At 29.1% G+C, this 24,868-nt stretch overlaps 2 protein-coding genes across 4 annotated transcripts; both read left to right on the top strand.

Moving 5' to 3' along the window:
* The first annotated feature begins 1,081 nt into the window (after positions 1–1,081).
* On the top strand, positions 1,082–4,827 carry LOC145198030 (testin-like). The gene is made up of 8 exons (XM_090078351.1): positions 1,082–1,099; positions 1,397–1,493; positions 1,689–1,742; positions 1,949–2,034; positions 2,352–2,649; positions 2,804–3,019; positions 3,872–4,084; positions 4,494–4,827. The coding sequence occupies exons 2-8, from the start codon at positions 1,449–1,451 to the stop codon at positions 4,761–4,763; spliced, it is 1,182 nt and encodes a 393-aa protein (XP_089934477.1). The 5' UTR covers positions 1,082–1,099; positions 1,397–1,448; the 3' UTR covers positions 4,764–4,827.
* Positions 4,828–6,287: 1,460 nt separating this feature from the next.
* LOC145182867 (uncharacterized) lies at positions 6,288–24,835 on the top strand. Of its 3 annotated transcripts, XM_090078350.1 has the most exons (33): positions 6,288–6,687; positions 8,628–8,729; positions 8,869–8,967; positions 9,135–9,248; positions 9,497–9,700; positions 10,130–10,231; positions 10,432–10,533; positions 10,985–11,083; positions 11,208–11,306; positions 11,494–11,595; positions 11,782–11,886; positions 12,029–12,127; positions 12,288–12,416; positions 12,526–12,651; positions 12,955–13,071; positions 13,152–13,250; positions 13,341–13,439; positions 14,127–14,228; positions 14,386–14,484; positions 14,656–14,757; positions 14,896–14,997; positions 15,087–15,287; positions 15,369–15,464; positions 15,681–15,713; positions 17,996–18,103; positions 18,230–18,427; positions 19,212–19,310; positions 19,547–19,654; positions 19,787–19,966; positions 20,282–20,450; positions 20,584–20,795; positions 20,911–20,984; positions 21,194–22,414. In XM_090078350.1, the coding sequence occupies exons 1-32, from the start codon at positions 6,409–6,411 to the stop codon at positions 20,980–20,982; spliced, it is 3,957 nt and encodes a 1,318-aa protein (XP_089934476.1). In that variant the 5' UTR covers positions 6,288–6,408; the 3' UTR covers positions 20,983–20,984; positions 21,194–22,414. The 3 variants fall into 3 exon arrangements, with proteins under 3 accessions (XP_089934476.1, XP_089934474.1, XP_089934473.1); XM_090078348.1 differs by lacking the exons at positions 20,911–20,984; positions 21,194–22,414 and adding an exon at positions 23,574–24,835; XM_090078347.1 differs by lacking the exon at positions 20,911–20,984.
* The last annotated feature ends 33 nt before the right edge of the window (positions 24,836–24,868 follow it).

Here is a 24,868-nt window from a genome sequence, read left to right on the forward strand (position 1 = left end):
TATGTATGTATGTATGTATGTATGTATGTATGTATGTATGTATGTATGTATGTATGTATGTATGTATGTATATTTCTTTTATATATAGGTCTTGGCTTAGTGACTATTTATTCCAGGCTGGAGGAAATAATCACACTATACCTGAACCACTCTAAGTGCTTACACACAAAAAAAAGAGAATTGGACCTCTTATCCAGTTATAAAAAACTTGTTTGGTGAAGTAAGCCAGATAATGAGTCAGTTCCTCTTACATGCTTGTTGGGAAAACCTTTTGATTTGTAAAATATATTTTTTGATATTCCCATCAAAGTTTTTGATATATGTAATAATCTAATCTAATGATAATAAAATATACAAGTAAATAAGATGAACACTAAATACGCAACTTTCAAAGTTAAGTTCAAGTCTGTTTTTGTTAATAGTGATAGAGCTTATTCAAGTCTGAGCTTTTTGAAACTATGCTCTCTGCTGTCTGATAGACTAAATTCTAAATTCAAACTTTACTGGTTCTCTTAAATTTTAGTAGGATTGACTATCTTGTACCTTAGCGCACTCTCCTACTTTAATTCGAGAATAACTTAGTTCACGCGATTTTCGTAAAAATAATAAGGCAGAAAAAATGACTTTTTACCCCAACAATACTTTAAGACTTTATTTGAGAAAAAAGTTTTTTTTGAGTTGAATTTAAGTGATATTAATATTTCAACAAATAAAGACATCATATAATACCATTTCAAAATTATAGAATGTTTTTGAAAATAAGTGCCTATCAAAATCACTGTTTTCCTTTACTATAACTTTTATACTTTCAAAGTGTCAAAACAAACTTTGTGCTGTAAAACATTTATTTTTCTTGATTTTTACTCGTTTCATGAAATCTTGGTGAAAACTTTGTGAATTAGTCTATAGAAGTTGCAAAGTTGCTAGTTGACTGTCCGGAAGATAAGTAAATCTAATGTGAATTCTTACCTCTGTAAGTTTTTACCCCACCAACCCCTATTATACCGGGAAAAAATGTAGTGAACAAGAAAGATCAAAGGAAAACAATACTTGCTACTTATTTTGAGTCTCTGCTAGTCAAAAAGTTACTTAAATATACGTGCGTAATTCTAATCTTTTTTTAATGCCAGGTTTTTTTAATTTAATTTTAAAAGCTTTTTTTTATTCTTGTTCTTATTATACTTTTAATGCCGTTATTATTATCTTTAATACCATCAGTCGTCATTACATTAACCATTATTATTGATGTGAGTTCGGATATATATTATCGGGCATTAACCTACTAGCAAGTATTTATAACATTTTTGAAATGTAAATATTGAATCTAAAAATATTTAAAATATGCAAGAATGTTTGTTTTTGCAGAATTTTCTCATTTCAACCTTTTTGTTTATAGTAGATATACAGTTGCGCTACATTTGTGTAGCTCTTATAAAACTTTCGAAAATATGGCTTCTGAAGTTATGTTCGTTGAAAATATGCCAAACACTACGGTAATTTAGACTTGACTGTATTGTACAATAATTTCGGCATCGATTTTATAGATTCTTTCTTTCCTTTGCCACTAACGATAGCAATAACTTTATCACTTAAAAACCAAAGCCATTCTTGATCGCTTTCTCGTTTTGATAGAAACCAATGTCGTCTTCGTTTATTTAATAGCTAACTATTTTCATGCATATGTTTAGATGCCGTTATTGGCTCAGCTTGTTTATGGATCGTATAGCGAACTTAAAACGAAGGTAAGAAAATTTTACAAAAAAAACTTGCTTTAGTCAAAAAAACTAAAATATCAATAATAATAATTTAGGGACAAAATCCTACTTCCGCTCTCTGAGATTAAAAACTTAAACATTACTTTCCCACTGCGATCATCGGTTAAAATATAAAATCTATTTTTTAAGGAGTTTATTTATTTTTATCTAGATATTTATTTATTTTTACTTAGAAATGTTTGACGCATGATCAAGGGAATGGAAGTCCATGCTTAAAATGCCAGGAAATGTGCATTGGGTTAGAATTGCACTTTTGGAGGTAAAAATAATATCAAGTATTGAATTTTTGATTTGTTTACAGAGCCTAAAGATACTTTCTAATCAATTAAAGTAAATAATTATACGTCCTATCATCTGTCATTTTTTGCATGCTCCAGTTTTTTTGCTGTTGTTTTTTTTAATTATTATTTTTACTGTACTTATTTTTATCATTATTATTATTATTATTATTTTTATTATTATTATTATTGTTGTTGTTATTAGTATTATTATTATATACTTATATAGTAGTAGTAGTATTTTTACTATCATTCATTTTATAATTATTATTTTTATTATTAAGTTATTTGTTTGTAGAAAAGTTTGTAAAAACTGCGGATGCAAACTCGAAGATCACAAAGTTGAGGTTGATCAAAGGATTCACGAAGCCATTGTGCATAATTTGCTTAATGACGATTACGATAAAACATCACCATGGGAGTGTAGTACAGATGATGATGTCTTAGAAGGACACCCGCTATTGGAACATTTATCCAGGAAGAAGAGAATTAAATCTTCGTCAAAATCTGACAAGGAACAAAATGAGTCAAAGAAAGTAGAAAATGACAAACTTGCAGCTGAGAATAATGGAATCAATAACGATTCTTTTACTAACGTAAATTTCATTAAAATTTGTTAACTATTACCTTTATTTTACCTTTATTTTACCTTGGTTTTTTTCAACCTTCATTAACTATTTTGTATTCTTAGGTTTGTCATTCTGAATTGTTTTGAAATAAAATATTAGACTGTTTAATTAAAATTTTTAGAGTGAGAAAAAGAAAAGAGCATCTAAAAATAAAGAAAAGGAACGACAGCGCCAAAGATTGTTGGTTCGTCAAATTCCCCCGCAAGATTTTGAGGTTGGATATTGTCACGAACTCAATGATTATGAAAAAGAAGAGCTTGGATATTTTACATTGCTCGTACAGATGCATACTATCGGTAAAGCTATTCTAAAGGAGAAAAACGAAGAATCAGAAATGGTGCGAGCTTTTCAAATGCTTTCTAAAATCGTCATTTATCGTTCTGTTGTAATTGTAGTTGCTGTCATTATCAAAATCGTTTGTATTGGTTTAAAAATGATTTCGGCCATTTTTACCTTCAAAAAACAAAACCAGTAAAGTACTTTTCATTTAAAATATTTCCCGCTACAAGCTGTCACTTTTCTCCATTTCTCTGGTAACAGACGGCATCCGCGGCGTGAATCGTCGTCTCTCAATGCAATTCATTATAAAAGTTTTTAACTTTTCTAATCAAACTTTGGTTTCACATCATTGTTGGCATCTTTGAAACAGTCTATAAATCAACTTATAAACCAGTTTTTACTATAGATTTTGAATCAAGCATGCTTACCGCTTCTTTTAACAAACTACTTTCACGAGCAGTTTCGTTTGAATTTCAGCAAAAAAAGTGATGTTTCTTATAAATGGTTTTTTGTTGGTACAAAATTTAATATTTTTGGCCCTAAAAAATCATATTCTTGATAGTTCAACCAAGCTTATTGAATGTTTAAGTCTATTAAAAATACTTTCACATGTTGCATATTAGAGAAGTCATTGTGAAGCAGTTTGATATAAAATTGTTTGTGATATTTCTTTAAAAATGGCCGGAAACATTATTAATCTCCTTTTTGATTTTAAATTTTTAATCTCTTAAACCATTATTTTTAAACCGCTTTTGTTATTATATTGTTTCCCATCGTTTTTAATTCGCTATTGTTAATGGATCGCTACTATCAACCCGATCTTTGTTATTATTGTCTCAACTTTTTGTTGTTGTTAAAAAAAAAAAAAAAAAAAGGTTCAAGATAATTGTTCCATTTTGTTTTTATTTAGAACTGCGCGTACTGTTCAAATCCCATTGATTTTAAATCCAATTATTTAGTAGTGGAGCGACTTCAAGGTAAAGCATGGCACGATTGCTGTCTGCGATGTAAAGTTTGCGATGAAAGTTTAGTTGACGGGATTTATTTCTTGGAAGGGGGAGATTTATATTGCGGAAGACACTTTGCAGAAACTTATAAACCGCGGTGTCATGCTTGTGACGAAGTAAGTTTATACCCTTCTTTATAATAGTATTTTTCTTATAGTAAGCGTTAAAATCTTTATTAACTTTTTTAACAGATGTCAAATGCTAGAACTTAATATCAGAAAATTTTTATCATTAAAAAACATCAAGGATTATTATAATCAATTGCTCAACTCATATCTTTGAATCTTTTTTATTGTTTTGCAGGATCAAGCTATTTTTAAGTAAATGACTTTCAATCCAATATTTCATTTTGCATCACATAAGATGAATACGTATTTCGATTCTACAAATAAATTAGAAAAATAAATAAATTTTTGTCTTTTTTTGGTCATTAACTTTAATTATTGGGTTAACAACAACAAAAATAACAACAACAACAACGACAATAATAATAAAAGCGTTTTATTTACTTGTTTTTTTTTTTAGTTGATTTTCTCCAAAGAATATACGCAGGCGGAGCAAAAAAATTGGCACACAAAACACTTTTGTTGCTATAAATGCGAAACGTATCTAGGCGGGATGTCCTATGTTACAGTTGGACCAAACCCTTACTGCATACCTTGCTACAACGATAAAATTGCATATCGATGTTCGGCATGTAGCCGACCTATTGAAGTAGAAAGTGATTTAATAAACTCCGACGACAAAAACTGGCATACCGATTGTTTTTCAAAATTTTCTAACGGTTTACACTAAATGTAATTAACATAAACAATAGTACAATTTAAAAAATCAATATATAATATCCCTTACTTTCAAATAGCAAAAACTTAAAACACGCACAGGAGAATTTCACTTAAAAAATTAATGAATCTTTAATATAAATATATATATTTTTTTTATTTTACTAATGCTACTGTAATTATAAAATCCAAATATCATTTTTTCAGTTAATATAAGAAAAAGCGTTATATTTTATTTTAAATAATCAATGAATGTAGAAATTCATGTGAAACTTTCCATGATAAAGTTTTTTTACTTAACAAAAAAATATAGCGTTTACAGTAGTTAATAGTGGAAGAACAAACTTTTAACAAAAGAACAATGAAGAGCAGAGTTTGCATAAATATTGTCTTCTATAATCTATAATCTTTTTTCATCTCGCATACTGTTTTTATACAAAATGCACCATTATGGGCAATAAAATACATCGTTTTGAGCAATGAAAAACCCACGTGAGCTAATTAACTTCTTTATTTACAATTTTTCTATTTAAAATTTTTGTTTATAGTTTTTTTATAACTCATGTATTTATTATTTTCCCCTATAAAATCTCGTTAGAATTTACAGAAGTATATACTATGAAACGTTGGTTTTATTTCGAGCTACAATTACTTCTTGGATTAGAATAAGCGGAGTTTTTACATTTTTTCTTATGAAAAAACTCAACGTATTTGTTTTTATTCAAAAGGTATTTTTTATTCAACGTATTTGTTTTTTTATTTTATTCAATTTGTTTTTTAATCCAAAAAATTCTGCTCTAAATTCTACTGATATAAAAGATAAAATATATTTAGCTTTTTAATTTATCAGCTATGACATGGTTAGAGTGGGGAGGCACATAAACTACTGAACAGAAGTATAACCTAGGATGTTATCTAACCATTATTCTAAGTTGTAAATGTCTGTTAATTCATATTCATCAAAAATAATGCTATAGAAGTAATGAATAGAGCGGCTGTTTAACATTTAAAATTTTTTTATACTCAATACATCAATAAAGTTTTTAAGAAATCATTTTGACTTTTTAAATCTTAACACCAGCTGGATGATAAAGCACTACGTTGTCCTAGCAGTCAACATTTACAATTGTTTTTATAAAAAAGCTAAAGAATTATTATTTGTCATCATTGTTATTGTTACTCTCCTGTATATAGAAAGAATTAAAATACGGGGGAAAAATCATGAAACCACTTTGGTTCATTGAGACAAATAAAGTTGCTTTGCTTAATTTTTAATACGATCCAAATAAGAGCAACCTATGTTTTTTTCTCAAAGTGATGCATAACGTGATTGAAAAATTGAATTAAATTTTATAAAAATTTTAAGAAAATTTTGTTACATAATATAAATTTTCACAGCTCATAAATATCCAAATCTTTTTTTTGAAGTTTTTAAAAAATTAAATTCAAGGCAAAAAAAAAAAATAGCCATCATAACTATTAATAATTCATTAAAATACTGAATTTATATTCCATGACAAAAATGAAACTCGGCATGCTCTATGAATATACAATGAATGTATACTGCAAATATCTCTGAACAAACTTTTTATTGAATCAATTTATGAGCATTGCTCTAAAAATTCTCTAAAAGATTTAATGAAAATTTCTTTTCTGTTATGTCATCCTCATTGCATAAATATCTGGAGGATTTAGCTGATGAAGATGATATCTCAAATCCTTCCTCGTCTAACAGCAAATCATTCCACACTCCGAAGCACACAAGAGCCGCTCCACAAAATAAACCATCAAAACAGGTTTCTTCTCCGGCTGATAGGTATAAAGAAGCTAGCAATAGTTTTGATGATGGAGTTGTTTCAAGAAAAAGTATTTTAAATGACCTTGAGATACCCGCAGAAGAGAAATTTGATAGCTACCTACCCGCAGATAACTACGACGTAAGTTATTGTTTTACTTCTAATTTACCAGCAAAACGAGTTTTTATTAAAAATTGTTTCTTACAGTAGAATTTGCTAGTTTTTAGAGCATAATACATTCAGCATTATTTCGGTTAATGTTTTTATGCTATAGTCAATTTAATTTTTGCTTTACAAACAATAAAGTTGTTGCAGCAAAGTTACCTTTTAGAGAGTCATTGCTGTAAATATTTATTTATATGCGCTCTTAGTTAACTTTGATTATAATTATAGCAAATTTTGAAAAGTTATAGGTAGATAATAAATAAATTTTAACTAAATGTCGGCGTTTTTAAATTTCAAATGATATAAGGTGGTACTACCCTTATATCATTTGAAATACTACTAACAGGATAAAATGAGCTCGTGTCCTTTTCCTATTTAGCATTCCTTACCATATGATAAAGTTTTTGTGATCCTCCTTACATCACCAGTGCGCATAAGTTCATCATTTTTTAATATGAGGTTACTTGAAACTTGGAAATATAAGTATCGAAAAAATGAAACAAAAACAAATAAGGAGTGGGAATCAGTAAACCTTTTGAAATTCCAAAATAACTACTATTAAATCCCGGTAAGTCGACCCCTCAAGGGACCGAGGACTTAACGAATGTTTGATTTAAGCGAAGTTTTTTCCACAATTGAGTTTTCAATGAATCCACAGTGGGAAATTACGCAAAAAAAATTCATGTGTTCTAAATTTGAATTTTAAATTTTCATTTGATTAAGAACACTTTAAACAGAAAAATCCTAAATGTAAAGTTTCTTGGACATACCGTTATAATGATATGAGTCGTCAATGTCAAAACTTTTAGTCAAATTCGTAAGTCAGGGTTTAAAAAGATCAATTTTTAACGTGGCATTTTTAAATAAAAAAGACTAGCGAAATTTCGATGTTATATGGACGTTATGTATATGTGGGATTGTAACTACAAAATAGATAGGTTACTTAGCCATCACTCAACTTGGGTTGATGGAGAATTCAACGTAAATGATTTCGTCGAAGAACAAACTTGACATCAGCGGAGACATCTACGACCAAAAGAAAGATTTTAAATACTTAGATAATGACTGCAAGAGACGGAATGTCAGAAAAAACGAAGAAGAAACTTATCTTAAATATAACTCAGTGGAGAAAGCTTTATTGCGCGCCCGTAGAAAAGCTTATAAAGAAAGAGATTTTAGTTTGGTAAAAGTCACAAGTTATTAAAAACAGAAAATTTAAAAGAATTATTCTGTAAACTGTCAAAAAAACAAAACACAGATGCTAGCAGAAGAAGCCTTGGAAATTATTGTCAACACGAAGGTTTCCAGAGAACAGTATGAAGCATTTCAGCCAGCGGATTCTTATTGTTTTCCAAGTTGACTAAGCGCTGAAAAAGCGATGGATGATTGCATACCACCCAAAAAAGACATCGAAGTTGCTAAAACAAAATTAAAGTAAACTTACAAGGTTTGATAGAGCTAGTTTCACAATGTATTGTTGGGAGGAAAAGTGCAGAAATTATGGAAGGCTTGGATGCTGAAAACAAGGAGTTTGAGACTTTCCCACTGTGGAACCAAAGAAAACAGTTCAAGATAATAAAAGTTCGAGTTAACCGGTGTTAGAGTGACCGGGATTTAACTATAAACTTAAAAATGCCACCGCCCGTGCGTATGAGAACGTTTGAATAGACTAAAAACTAGTCTAGTCGCACAAATAGTGTGAAAAAGAACATCCACACATCCATAGCCTCTCGATTTAGTTTAAGAAATGAATTACCTAATTTCACAATGAAAAGTGTTTGATTAAGAAATTTTCTTAAAAAATAGGTGCAATTAATTTAATTCTCCAATGATATTGTTTGTTACTAACATTGTTGTTTCTATTACTTTTTGTATTTGTTAATTCTTAATAAATGCATTTATCTTTGGACTTTTAGGACTATGGAATGACTCCTCTGATGTTAGCTTGTCGTGATGACAATGCAGCAGAAGTTGAACGATTTTTGAAAACAGGTGCTAATATTGATGCTATAGATGCTGTAAGTGTTATTCTTTGAAGAATTTTCTAATAAATAATTCACAATTAAAATGTAAATGAAATATTAAAAGTCTAAAAAAAGGCTTTCTTTTGATATTTTCTATGAAATAAAGTAGCATATATTTTCCATGTCATTTTAGGATGGAAGAACAGCATTGTTTCATTCTGTAACATCTTCTTCCTTAAATATTGTGAAAATTTTGTTATCTGCAAAAGCTGACCCTTTTATTGTTGCAGGGGTATGTTTTTTTTTTTTTTTATTACTACGATTGAACTTTAAAATCTTTTTTTGATTTGGTTTGATTTAGGTTAAATTATTGAAACAAAGACAATGTCTTTTAACAATTGTCCTGACCATTAGACTTTTTTTTTAAAAGTGTATAGTCAATTGGATTTTATTTTTTAGTTGTATGAAAGAAATTGCTTGCATCAAGCATGCAAACGCTCAAAAAATGCAATTGAGGTTGTTCACTTACTTCTGAAAATAATGGGAGATGAAACCAAACTTGAGCAAGATAAAGTATATGCACATATATATTATCCAATAATTATCAGTTGTTTGTTTTTACTACTCATTGTCATTTTACTATGAAATTTTTCATGTTGTTTATATACTTAACTAATCTTGCATGTATTTGGTTTGTATTATTACATTAATTGAGATTTTGTATTATTAGATTAATAGAGATTTTGTATTATTAGATTAATAGAGATTTTGTATTATTAGATTAAAAGGGATTTGTATAAAGTTATGCTACTTTTTTCCAGGCTGGTTTAATTGCCTTACATTTGGCTGTTATAGCAGGAAAGCAAGATGTTTGCCGAGAACTACTTTCTAGTCATTCAAAAGAGCAACTTCGTGCAATAACAAGAGACTATGGTGACACTGCACTTCATTTAGCAGCAAGACAAAAAGATATCAACCTTATTAGAATCTTAGTGCAAGCAGAAACAATCGTTAATCAAATTAATGTATGTTTGCTTAAACTCTCCAAAAAAACCAAAAAGTTATTCTTTTTCAAAAACTCTGCCAAAAGTTAATAGTAATAAAAAAAAGTGCATCATTTAAAAAATGATTTCAAATGAATGGGTGTTTGTTAGGTCCATATATATGCTTAACATAAACCAAGTTTTTTTGAAGATTACTGAACCATAACTTGAATCAAAAACTGTGTGTTAAAATATGTTAAATAAAGCACATCAAAATCAAAAACTGTGCGTTAAAAAATGTTAAATAAAGCATCATTCTGTTGTAAAATATTATCTAATTATAAAATATTATTTAACTAATCTTTTTCTTTACTATCTTTTTGATTACTAGTTTTAATATTTTGAGAGAGTCAAGTTAAAAGATTTACAAAAAGACAAATATATTACAGATTTAATAAATTTAACTTTTAGATAGAAGGGCAAACAGCTCTTCATATTGCTGCTGGAGAATCTGATATAGATTCAGTAGAATACTTAGTAAATGAGAATGCTTCAGGGAATATCAAAGATAAGGTAAAATGCCCTCTCATATTTTGTTAAATCATTTTAATTTCTGTCACCAAAGTTGTTTTATAAAATTTTCATTCTTCGTTTTTTATCCTTTTTTTTAAATAAAAGTTCATGCAAGTTAGTTCTTAACTTTACTTTACAAATTATGATTATCATTATTTTTTTTTTTGAAATGAAAGTGATTTTGAATGATACTATTTTAGAGAAATCGTACTCCATTACATATTGCAACTGAAATAGGTAACATGGAAATTATTGAATTGCTCATTGAGAAATGCCATACTGATGTAAATCAGCGCTCTAAGGTACATGATAAATGTATATTTTATACAGAGTAAAGTACTTTAATGTGGTTTAAACATAAATCTGAAAAGTTCCTTTTTCAGGAAAAGTATACCAAACTTGTGCTGATAATTTTTTATAAACAAGCTAATAAAAATTTGCTTCTTAAAATATTAGTTTGTTTAACTTTGTTTATTTGTTTTGCTAATTTACTTGGCAACTTGGATTGTCAGTTTTACCAAATAAAGAAAAATATACATGTCGTTCTTAGTAATTGTACCAAATTTCCCAATGTTGTTTTAAAATATTAAAAATTTTATGTAATTTTTTTTGAAATCTTTAAAATGTTTAAGATGTTAAAAAATATTATAACTCTAATTGTCATTATCATTTCTATTTCTTTTAACATTTAAAAATAAATAATTATAATAATGATAATGGGAATAATTAATATAATTTGTTTTAAAATTGAAGGATGGAAGCACTTTGGTGCATTTAGCTGCAAAGTCTGGACATGCTCAGGTTGCAATGTATTTTATTCAAAAAGGTGTTGCTATTAGAACACCTAATCGTGTAAGTCCTGCATCTTTTTACTTTTTATCCATATTTTCCAAAGAATTTTTTTAAAGATAGCAATATAAGTTTTAGTATCTCAATACAGAATTCTATTGTTCTTATTTTTTTCTTCTTTTTTTAGGAAGGAGCAGAAGCTTTACACGAAGCATGCAAACAAGGTCATGTTCTGGTGGCACGAAAACTCATTGAAAATGGAGCCAAAATAGAAAAATACACTAAGGTAAATATATGTCTATGCATAAAAAAGTTGATACTTAATATTTGTATGTAGGGGATAAAATGTTTTAGTTTACATATATAAATATTTGTATTATACGTGATACATAAACTCAAGTAACTAAATATATATATAAAAGTGTAATAATCAAACTAAATATGAACTAACTGATATTGTGCTATTTACTTAGGACCTTTACACTCCACTACATATTGCTGTTCGATATGGAAAATATGATGTTGTACAAGTTCTTATTGGGGCTGGAGCAAATGTTAATGCTCTAGGGGGACCTGTAATGTTTTATAAAAAAGTTTTATTTATTTTTGCAATGTGCCAAAATTAAAGTTGTCTAAATGTTTTCATAAAGCTTATTTGATAATTGTTACTATCACTAATTAAAGATTTTCATCATTAAGACAATATTGATATCCTAATTGTTAGGTAATTGTTTTTTACATAAAAGAAATTTAAACTTTAGAAAAATGAAAGCTCATTACATTTTGCTGCAAAACTATCTAGAGGTTCAGAAAAAGTAACAGAACTTTTATTGAGAAGTGGAGCAAGCATTGATATTGTAAATTCTGTATGTATTTTTTCATCATAAAAGACTCTTCTATATTAGTATTTTACATTACAATCATATTAAGAATTTTTATGACATCTGTTAAACAAACTTATTTAAAGTGAAATTGTTAGAAGAATAAAATGCTTATGCATCATTATAGGAAGGTGAGGCAGCTTTGCATGCTGCAGTTCGTGTTAAGAATTATCCAGTAATTAAGATTCTTATTGATGAAGGTGCATCTGTCATTATGAAGAATTCAGTGAGTTTATTTTATCATACACTCTTACATTCATTTATAAAGTAAAACTAGTTTCAAATTACTTAACAAATAAAAAAAATATATAATGTACACCTGTCCATTGTAAATGGTTTAAGTTTGGTTTCAGATAAAGATAAAACTTTTTTTATACTCTTTATAGGCTGGTGAGACACCAGTCCATCTCTCTGTTTTAAGCATGTCTGTTGCTGGTTTGTTGTCATTAATTGATGAAATGAAAAGAACTATGACCAAAGAAGAGTTTCATTTGTACATTAACAGTACAAACAATGTAAAGTTATAATGGAACTTTTTAAAGGCTCTTTAAAATTTTTTTGGATTATAATGTTTTTTTCTTTATGGATGATATAAGAAGTTAATTGTTTCATATTTTTCTTTAGGTAGGAGAAACTGCTCTTCATTACTGTGCTAAGATTCCACCTAAAATTGAAAATCAAACAACTTACATTGATTTAGTCAAGTTATTATTAGACAATCATGCTGAATTTAATATACCAACTTTAGAGGTAGAGATTTCATTCAGATAATGAGTTTTCAAGTATGAGTAAATGTGATTTTATTATTTTTGAAAAGTTATCTTTAAACATTTCAAAATTTTTGTAAAGTACTTAATATACATATGTGTACACTCACAAAAAGTTAATTGAAAGTTATTAATATTCTTGTTACATGTATCAAATTTTTTCCTAAATTAAATAAATGTTACCTAAACAATATTAATCATAAAATTGAATATTAAATAAATTTTACCTAAAAGTATTTAGGATTATTAGCAATGTCATTCAAGCACAGTTATGTAATATGTTTAGACCAATGAAACCCCAATACACTATTGCTGTAGAAATGGTAATTCTGACATACTTCGAATGATTTTTGCATCAATGCCCCCTAAAGAGACTTCTAAAGCAGCAAATCTTACAAATAATGTAAGTATGTTTTTGGTTTTTTTTAAAAAAGGCTTTTAACATTTCTAATAGAATTAATCAAATATTTTTATTTTGTAAAGAATGGATGGTCTGCTTTGCTTGTTGCTTGCTACTATGGCAATCCAAGTATTGTTCGTATACTACTTGAGAATGAAGCACGAGTAGATTTGTTTGATGAGGTTTTCTTTTATTAAATAAGTCATTCTTCTAAAATTAAAAATGTATTTGTTTTTAAACAGAACTTTAAAGGCTTTTGTAACAATTTCTAGAATGGCAAGGCAGCACTTCATATAGCTTGTGAAAATGGACATACTTTATGTGTGGAAATGTTAATGGAAAAGAAGTCATTTGTTGATGCAAAAACCAAGGTATTTAAATGTGTTAATTACACAAAGAGTGGATTTTTTGCCACAGATGTTTTTTTCTGCCAATATACTGAATAAGATCTATAAAAATAACATTAGAATATTAACTTAGGCTGACCATATTCTTTTGAGACAAAAGTAGGACAGATTGAGTAATTATAATTAAGTAATAGGGCTCATAAAAAGTTATATTTAGAACCTCTACTAGGATTATTCCAAAACAAACTCTCTGATGAAGATTTTTTATGCAGCAAATTTTGGATCAACACTTTATAGTAAAATTTCTCAGGTTCTGTCTCTAATTTATCATATTGTTATGGGCTATGTTTAATCTTAACAGTTATTTTTACAATAGTTAGAGATAAAAAATGATTAACATGTTGGCATAGTTTTTAACATAACTATGAAAAGAAAAAAAATACATGTTGCAAATATGTAAAAACCAGGCCAGAAAAAAACTTACTGCTCATTAATAGATAATGCAACACTAATGATACTTTTAAGTTTATGTTCATGCTTAGTAGATTTGGAATATTTTATTTGTATAATTATAATTTTGATTAAAATGGAATAAGTTTTGTTTTAGTAAAACAATAAGTCATGTAGAAAATATAAAATTAAAATTTCTACATATAGTCAACCTATATAACCTATAACCTAAATTTTCTAAATTTTTTAAAATCTATACAGTTGGGAATGACTCCTGTTAGTCTTGCTGCTGCTAATGGTCACAGTCAACTTATTGAAATGCTTGTTAAAAAATACAATGCTTCTTATGATGTGCAGTCTTTGGTGAGATATTAAGTGAAGTAACACCTTTTTAATGTTCTGTATTTTCATTCCCATTTAGCTTACAGATTGTTTTTTACTTACAAAAATATCTTTATGTAGTTAAAATTACTCATTGTTATTAAAATTATTATTATACTTTAACTTTTGATTATTACAGACAAAACGTTCTGCTCTTCATGTGGCATCAGAAAAAGGGCATTTGCATTCATGCAAGACTTTAATTCAACTTGGTGCTAATTCAATGCTTGTTGATATGGTACTTTTTATTTACTTCCCTATTAACAATAGAAATATATAATAAATGACTTTCTAAAAGTTTTATAAAAAAAACAGGACCAGTTATAATAATCATTAAAAAGGTTATTATGAATTTGAACTCCTGAGATTCTTTTGACTAGAATTTTTGTATAAGTTTTTCTTTTTGTAGAACCAAGCTGCACCAATACACCTTGCATCAGAAAATAATCATCCTGATATTGTTAAAATGTTCTTAGATTTAAAATCTGAGCTAGGAAGTTTCATAAACAAGGTAAAATTTTTGAACTACTGAGCATTTATGTTCACAATAATTTTAACATAATACTTTGATTGGAACTTAATACCATCTTACTTTTATAAGTTTTTTAAAAAAAGATTACTGAGTGTTACATGTTTATTCTATTTTTAGGATGGGAACAACTGTGCCCATATTGCTGCAGCCAAAGGAAGTTTAGAAGTAATGAAGGCCCTCATAACAGTGAACAGCACAATGGCATTTGCTAAAAGCAAGGTAAGATTAAGTTGTTTTTTTTAAATTTTAACTTTATTCAGATTAAGAAATACTAGTTATGCTGCTTACCTGTAAATTTAAATGTTCAGACTAGCATGAGGACTCCCCTACATTTGGCTGCAATGGGTGATCACACTGAAGTTATACAATTGCTGATAAATCAAGGTGTCCCAATGTTTGAAGAAGACAAAGAAGGGCTAACTCCCCTTCATCTTGCTGCACAGTATGGTGCTCGAAATGCTATTGAGATGTTTAAGGGAAGAATACCATTCAACATTGTTAGTTCTAAGGTATCTTCAATATAACCACTATTACGTAAATTTTTTTAAAATTTTTTTTTATCAAGGTTATGGATACTATTATTTTTATAGACTGGCATGACTCCTCTTCATGTGGCTGCTGAACATGATCAAACTGTTTGCTTGGCAGATCTAATGTTGAAAATACCAGGGAGTATAACCAGTGAGGTAACAACATTTTATGCGAAAGCCTCTAGAAGATATGTAAAAATCTTACAAATTATTTTGAGATTTAAAAGATAACAGTTACAAAATGTTTATGAAATTTTACTTTTAGTTGTTTTTTTTTGAGTGCAATTATTTTGATGTTTGTATGCATTAGGATCTATATGTTGTTTTTTGTTTTCTTACTATTAACTTATGTATATACTTTTCATTTTTTAGTGTCCTGTTGGAAAGGTGCCAGCTGATACTGAGGTAAGTTTTAAGAAAACTGTCTTTACACTGTTGTCTTTTTAATTATTTTTTTATATGTGTTAAGTGTTATTTTTGGTAGTTTAATTTTTATTATTAATTCAATATTGCTTATGTTAAAACTGTTTTTATTTTAGAGTTTGAAAAATGAATATTAAAAATATTTAACAAATGCAGTTTTTTACTTTTTATAACTTTTTAAGTGATGTGTAAAAGAAAAATTTCAGTGATGTGCAAAACAAAAAGAATTCAGCACAAGATTTTTTTATGTAGTAGGAAATACTATGTCAAAAGGATTACAATCTCTTTTATTAATAGTTATTGTTAATAATAAATTTTGTTAACAATTGTTGAATAAAAATAAATTTTTTTGTTATTTATTGCTGTAACAGCAACAATTATTAACAAAAACAAGCTTTAAGATAGATAATATTTTATGGAGAAACTGGAAAGATGATCCATGCATAAATGTATTTCAAGCATTTTAACATTTCAGTGATTTCTAATCTAGAGATATCTGGTTTAATAAGTCTTCCTGAGCTTATCAAACTTATCCTGTTACAAGTTTGTTCTTTCTGTTTTCCATGAAGCAGCTATCTTAGTTTCCAAATTAATGGCTGAAATATTGTTAACTTTTTTTATAAGCCAAATTTTTTGAATTCTGCACTGTCTTATTAAAAAACAGACAATGAAAGAAGTTCTTTCTCCATGATATTAGGCATTGCAGAAACGCAAATGTTATTTATATGAATAAAGTGATTATAGTAGCATATAATTATCACTTCTTTTGATTTTTTTTTTGTTCGGAATTGTAAAATGTTATTGAATCAAGTAGCAACAAGAAATTATATAATTATTTAGAGAACATGAATTTATCCTTGCTTTCTATCAGCAAAAAGTTAAACATTTTGTAATCAACAGTCAGAAGAGCAATTCTAAAGTTTCAAAATGAAAAAATTACAAGAAAAGTTGGTATGGGCAAAAAGACTGCCCCATGATATCCAGAAAAAGCTGCAAAGATGGTTTTTACATTCAAACAGAATCCTGGACCATCAGTCAGAGATGTTGGTCAACTAGTAGATTTTCTCCTCTGCAACAGTTGGGCAAAGAATGCACATGATCATAAGTCCTACAGGGTTCAAAATGCCCCAAACTTCTTGGGCAGGGTTGTTGGAAAAGTCAGTAGATGTGTTAAGTTACTATGCGAATAACATCTCAAGAACTTGAAAATTTACTAAATCCTTGATGACAAAAACATATATCAAATCAGACTTTAAGCAGTTCCTGGGTAAAGGATTCTATGTTGCAAAGTCTCAGTTTGATGTAGCTAGTCGCTACAAGTATAAATGTCTTGCAAAGTTCAGGAAAAAGTTCCTTCTTTGGCAGGTGATTTGTTCATGTGGTAAGAAAAGCAAGTCCTTTGTGTCAGACAAGCCAATCAACAATGACAATTACATTGAACAGTGCCTTTGAAAATGCTTGCTGTCGTTATTCAGGATGCATCAAAGAACCAACATTACTCAACCATTACTTTAGCCAGATTTGAGAAGTTAGCACTATGCACAGATGATGATTGATTGGTTTCAATAAAACAACGTCATGATGATTCCTCAAGAAGACAACCCTGTGAACTACCCAGAGCTGCATTCATGTGAACAATTAGGGGCAATAGTGAAGGACACTTACTGAGAAATGGGAAATCTGCAAAAGACCTGTCACATTTTAAGAAAGTGTAGAATAGAGCAAGCAGAAAGATTCCCATGATAGTAGTGAAGAATAAAGAAAAAGTGCAGAATTTGTCCAGACTGGGAAAATTTAGAAAAATACTTGGTTTCAGTTAATGTTTCTTTATTAAAATATTTTTGATTAGATTTAATTACTAACCATTATCCATTTTTTAACAAGAAAGCTTTTAGCAAAGATATCAATTTAAGCTTCAGAAGCAGATCAAAAAACTTTTTTTAACTATTGTATATAGTTAAAAAAAATTTTTGTATCTTGCTAAATTATTAGATTGGTAACACTAGTTAAGTGTTCTTGTTTGTTCAAACTGACCATGTACCTTACTACATAATTATGTAAAAACTGTTATAGAATAATTTCAACTGCATGGATTAAATTTTTATTCACTTTTCTCTTGAATGCAGTTTAAATGGTTTTAAAATTTGATTTTACTTATTTTGTTTACAAATTTTACTTGTTTTTTTCGTTCTTTACATCCTGGCACTAAAATAAATATGCTGCATCAAATCATATATTGTTATGTTTACATTTTTCTTTTTCAGTATGGATTCACCTGTTTACATTTGGCAGCAAAAAATGGACATGAAGTAACTGTTAGACAGCTTCTAAACTCAGATGGTGTTGTTGTTGATCACCCAACATCTAAAAAGGTTATATTTGCAATTAAAATTTTATCTTTTATAGAAATTCAATTCATTATGGAAAATTATTCTAATCAATATTTTAGAAATAACTTAAGAAAATGTTTATTAAAACAAGTTTTATACCTACTTCAGGGTTTGCTACCAATTCATATGGCAATAATAGAAGGGCATGGAAATGTGGCAAGTCTTCTTTTGAGTCGTTCAGCAGAACAAATTGGTACTAAAAGTGCAAATGGAAGAACTGCACTTCATTTTGCAGCTGCTTTTAATCACCTCAAGCTTGTGCAGCTTCTTCTTGGACAAGGCGCTGAAATTGATGAGCAAGATAAGGTGAACAATCTGATAAAAAATCTTGTTTTTTCCATAAAACTATTTCATATGCATGAAATAGTTTTATGGTGGAAACAAGAAGTACCATCTGGTTGTATCATCTAGCTGAGGAAACTTACAAGAGCAATTTGTTAATTAAAAAATGTTCTTTATATTTAAAATTTTGGTAGGTAATCCAATTGTAAAATACTAAAATTAATTTTAAGCAGTTAAATTTAGTATCTTATATAATCGATAACCAAAAGTAGTTAGGGTAAATTTAAAATATTGTTGATTGGAGGAGAATTTAGATAATGAGCTATAAATGAGTAATGTTGAACTGCTGCATGGATAATTCCAAAAGAAAAAATAGTTACATGACGTTAATTACATGAAAGTTATATACAAAAGGTAAAAAATTACTTAACAACATTAAAACATGCTGAGGTATATTAATTGAAGAAGAACATCTAGAGAATGTATTCTCATTTTATGCACATAATGTAAGAATAAAAAGCATGAGAATAAAGTCCTTAATGATGCGCACTGTGATAATGATGTTATGCTCTTCATGAAATTAGACTAGAGATTTAGAAGAAATTTACAGAATTAAAGTCATAAACTTTAGAGTATTATTTAAATCCTGTATAGACATTACTTTGATTATTGAATCCAAAATATTGAGTTTTTATAAGTGACTCAAGGTCTATAAGTATTTGCTAAAAGAATGTTTCTGCACGTTTCTCAAGAAATGTTATGAAGCAATTTTCTCTGATTGGTTTTTAAATAATTTCTTTATCTTCAGAATGGCTGGACGCCACTGCACTATGCCGCTGATGCAGGTTGTGCTGAAATTGTTATCTTTTTGGTCCAAATGGGTGCCAATTCTACAATAGAAGATAATGTAATGGCCTATATTTTTACTATTAACTTATTTGTCTTTCTGAGAGACAGAGAAAAAAAAATCTAAAGCAGCCAGACTAATGGATGTCTAAGAGTTTATCTGTCTCTATCTCTCCTTCTACTCTCTTTCTATTATGATTTTATTAATAATATAATTATACTAATTTCCATCATTGTTGAGTATTATCATCACTAATTTATATCAATTAGTATTTAGCTAGATTAGCTTTGTTTTAGGATGGTAAAGCCCCTCTTACTTTTGCAGCAAAAAACCATCATCTTGAGGTGATGTCATTTCTTTTGCTCAACAAATTTGAAGTCAAAGTTTTGTTGCAAGATAAGAAGGTAAAGTGTTTTGTATTTTCTTGTTGTGATTGTTGTTCCAAAAAGTTGCTTCTCAAAAACATGATATTTTTGAGAAGCAAGTCTTTAGAAAAACAATTTTTTGATCTTTTTTTTGTTTTGTTTTGTTTTTAGTTTTTAGCCCACTTGATGATTTGCTGCAAACTAAATGAGAACCAGTCAGCGCAAGATTTTATTCTAAATTCCCCAGCACCTATTCATACTGCAATCAAACTGACTTTGATGTACAGAGAGGAATCTTTGAGGGTTAAGGATAAAAGTCAAGATTATTTGGAAATTGCAGAGTATTGTGAAGTAATTTTTATAGCAATAATTCTAAATACTGTTATAATGAAATTTTATAACGAATAACTTTGTTCATCTATCAAACTCAGAGATTTTGGATATTGTACTGAATGTTAATAGTTTTAAATATTGCTATATTGAATAAATAATATACTAAGTCGCTTGTTAACTATACTTATGTTAAAACTTACCGATGCCTAATTTTGAAATTAAAGGCCCGCTTTTTTAAATCTCCTTTTACACTAGTTCATTTACTAATTGGCCAACTCATTTACTCTTAATGCTTTCTTATAGACTGAAGTACTAATACTGTTTTCTTTCTAGCATATGACCTACGAAATTCTGCATGTAGCAACTACTTACGGATGCGAGGCTCTACTCAATGCTGTTGATGATGCCAAACAACCGCTTCTTGATATCATGATTGATAACGAGTTTAAAGATTGTGTTGCTCACAGCAACGTTCAAAGCTATTTATCCGATCTCTGGAGAGGTTGAATAATAGTATTTACTATTAATTGAAAAAGTGTTTTAAAAAGAAAATGAAAATGATAAGTAAACTCGTAATAGATATAATTTAGGGTTCATAAAAATATATATGGTCACCAATTTCAATTTGCTTTTAGGAAACGGTGTGCCAATCGAAGGTTCATTTTCTATCTTAGTAGCTATTGTTTGCTTTCTTTGTCCACCTATTTGGTTTTTTCTATGTCTTCCTTTTCATCGCTGGAATAGAATACCTACATTAAAGTTTATCTGTCATATTGTATCTCACCTGTACTTCATAATTGTCTTATCCTTGGTTATTGTTGTCCCATGGGATCGTTCATATTTGGAGGTAAGCTTTTAAAAATTGATAAATATGCTACTTTAGATAAAAAATCAAAATAATTTTGATTAATACTGCTGTATGTTAGAATGCTTGTAAAAGTAGTGCGTTTTTAAAACGTTAGCAATCACAAACATGCTGCCATCTTTTTTACGCAACAATGCACAAACACAAAAAGGAAACTCGGAGTGTTTAAAGGTAGGCAATTAAACGACACTCATGTTTATAATTTATTAGAATTAAATCCATTATATAAAATTAAGACTCCATAAATAAAGTTGTTCACCAAATAAAGTAGAAATTTAACTGTAGATATTCCACTTTATGCTGTATTTCAGTTATTATCAATTTGTTGTTTTAATATTTCCTTTCATTTACAAGTTTAATTTTACAATTTCAACTTTTAGACTTTCCCAACTTACGGAGAATGGGTACTGTTGCTCTGGGCTTCTGGCCACTTACTAGCAGAAATCAATGAACCGGACTCACAGCCTCTACGAATTTTTATTATTTTCCTTATGGGAGCTGCGACTGGTACTCATTTATTTGCCATGTTCATGAAAGACACAACACGAGAGGAAATTATGTATGGTAGAGATAATATTCTTGGGGTTGTTTTAGTGACACTTATGAGTCAAATTATGTTTTTCCTTTCATTGAATCAAATGTTTGGTCCTTGGTCAATTATAATTGCCAGGTTGGTCATTGACGTGTTCAAGTTTCTCGTGATTATGTTTTTGTTCATCTTCGCATTCACGTTGCATACTGCTGTTGTGTTTAAGCAGGTGTATGGTCGTACCGAAGTAGATGTACCAACTAATATACTCCCTTTTAGCGAGAGATATTCTGAAGATGGAATGTGGAAAATGTTCTATGAAACATTTTTTGCTCTTTTTGGTTTTACAAACCCCCCGGATGTATTATCAGATAATGAAAAGGAAACCAACCCTAACTTCACATACATACTTGGGACAATCAGTTTTGCTATATATGAAGTTCTGGCAACCATAATTCTTATCAACATGTTGATTGCTATGATGAGCAACACTTATACATTACTAAGTGAACGGTCTGATATTGAATGGAAATATGGAAGAGCAGGCATTATTCGTTTAATGACCAAATCCTATTCTATACCTGTTCCTGCAAATGTGCTGGCAGCATTCTTGTCTATACTTTGGGTATGTATCATTCATAAGGGATGCTGCTGTTTGGAATCATGTAAAGCTCGTTTCAAGTCAAAGTCCCTTTCTACTACAAATGAAAATCAATCAAATGAAAAGAATGAAGATTTTTACGATCCCGAAGATTTAACAGCCATGGTTCCCATTTTGCACGTTGTTCCTTGGGCAAATATTTCACAGGATTACATGTTAAATAATGGTATCGAAGATCGTTATGCAAAGATAAAAAATTCCGCTGCTGGACTTTCTGATGAAATCTTAAAGTCTGTCGCTCATTAGTTCCTCTGAAAAAGCTTTAAAAAGCTTACAAACATTTTTAAGCTTTTTCAGATTTTTCAGAGAAAAACCTTGTTATTAAAGAAATTTTTTTTTTCTTTAAATTATTTCTCTTTACCCAAAATAAAAATAAATTTTGCAATATAGATAAATGATCAATCGACTAAAGTTACTGTTGTTTTTTTGTTTACTTTTGTTTTGACTTATATGTAAACTCATAAAAAAAAAAGTAAATCACGTTGGGATTTCTATTTGATCTTTCTCGTGTCTCGTGCTGAAAAAGGAACATGAGTTTAAAGTGGGGATGAAATGGGAAATTTATGAATTTTTAACTTTTAAAAATGAAAAATTCAATGTTTCAATTTTATGTGTTAATGGTTTCTAAAAAAGCCGATAAAAAATTACGTAGATATAAAAAATCGTTCTTTTCTTAAATTGGGAATTATAAACAGAATGTGGCATTAGGGAGATTGTAGCAAACATGGTATGGAAGTACAGAGATAAAATTACGCATGACGATAAAACAAGAAAAACTTCATCAACATTTCATACCAGTTCACACTAATGGAAAATACTCAGCGATAATTAGATTATTAAGGTTCGGTTTAGTTCGATGATTGGACTCGGTTTGCTTCTGTTCGGTCGTAAAAAATAACGTTCGACTCGGTTTTGGAATTACATGGTTTTTTTTTTCATTAGAAAAGATGTTTTTTAAAATCCTATAACAATATTTTAGTGCTATCTCAGTACAGATACCAGCGTCTTTCCAAGTTTGATGGCATTTATTACTAATATATTAACTCATTTAGCAGGGCATTCGACGCTGAAAAAAATCAAGGTCTATGCCCTTCCACTTATTTGCTACAAAAAAACCTTTTTTAGAGTACAAAAATGTACCAAATTTGCATTTTGCAAATCTGACAAGAAAACACGATTCATGACCAATGATAATTTAGTTACCTAAATTTTCCTATGTTAGTGCAAATTTTTAAAGAATAGTTCAAATTCTTCTCAAAGAAATAAATTTAGCATGGTATAACAAAAAATTTTTAGAAAATGCGAAATTTTTAAAAAGTAGATCCGCTAATAAATTTCAAAATTTGAAAACCCTCTCCTTTATCCTTTATTTTTTCTTTGAGCCTATGTGACCTTCCGGCAACCCCGGAGGTGTAAAGTAATCAGTCTAACTAGTCATAATGATACTAATAATAGTAATGATGACAACAGTAATATTAATAGTTTTATGATAATGTTAAGTTCAGCAGTAATACCTATGTACTGGTAAAACTCTTTAAAAGCACATAAATATATTTTGAGCTTTATTTAGCTTTATCCAACTCATTGGGAATGGCTTCTTCTTTTATGGTTATCAGCACTATTTATTAATACTGCAACTGATTTGGATTTTAATTTGCTCAAAGTTTCGCTATGCGTTATATCAGCTGTTGGAATATCGATTAATGTATTAGCGTATTTTTTCGACGGAAGAACAAGAGAGAACCTAATGTACGCAAGAGACAACGTCATGGCTTTTGCCTTATTTATTCTTTTCATTCAACTCTTTGATTATCTCGCCATGCACGAAATATTCGGACCATGGACGGTAATGATCGATAACCTTGTGATGGATGTATTGAAGTTTATCGCTATTCTCATGCTGTTTATAGTAGCGTTTACGCTGCAAATGTGTGCTGTGTATAAACCCGTTTACAATAAAAACCGAGATCACATACCTAATACTACATTACAGTTTAATAATGATAAAAATACTGCAATTGCAATTTTTTTAGATCTATTTTTTGCAATATTTGGGCTTTCGCAACGTCCTGCAGTTCTGACTGCACAGCAACGAAATAATAGCCCTGCAGAAGTTTATTCACTTGCTACCTGTCTTTACGGAATATACCTGACAGGAGCAATAATCATTCTTTTAAATTTATTAATTGCAATGATGGGAAATACATTTGCCAGACTTGATGAACGATCTGGGATTGAATGGAAGTATTTGCGTGGGAAGGTCATATGGTTAATGACTAAAATACAATCACTTCCGAACCCAGTTAATATACTGACAACCTTTATGATTGTTTTGAAGGTCGCTATTACTACATACTGTTGTTGCTGCCGAGCTGACGTCGCATTTCTTTACAAAAATATGAGCTTTAAGGAGTTTACCGGACGAAAGAAAAAGGCCCTTGGAGAAGTTAATGATGACGAAGATGATATATTCATTGAATATGCGATTCCATGGGATGAAGTCCGAGAAGAGCTATATGTTATATTGAATTATCGCCCAACAACGCTGGCCGAGTATTACGAAAAAGTTAAAAGTCCATTGCCTAAAAGCAGAGTGCAGGAAGAAGATCTCACCATGTAGATAAGATTATGACCACACGGTATTATATGAAGATATCACACTATGAAGATATCTTACACAAGGTTTTTGTTTTTGTAAAATGTTTCTGTTTTTAGGTATTTATTTTTAGATCAGCATTATTTGTTAATTAATTACAACGTTTTATTAAAACTGCAAAGTAATTATTGTTGTATAAAAATAATTGTTTGCTAGAATAAGATCTAATCGATTGCTTTATTTGTTTTTTGGGTTTATAGAAAGCTTTT

The sequence above is a fragment of the Hydra viridissima genome, unplaced genomic scaffold (genome assembly GCF_058129835.1).
Source record: "Hydra viridissima isolate aposymbiotic clone 2 unplaced genomic scaffold, HvirCarnegie_v1 scaffold_2, whole genome shotgun sequence".
Taxonomy (NCBI): Eukaryota; Metazoa; Cnidaria; class Hydrozoa; order Anthoathecata; family Hydridae; genus Hydra; species Hydra viridissima.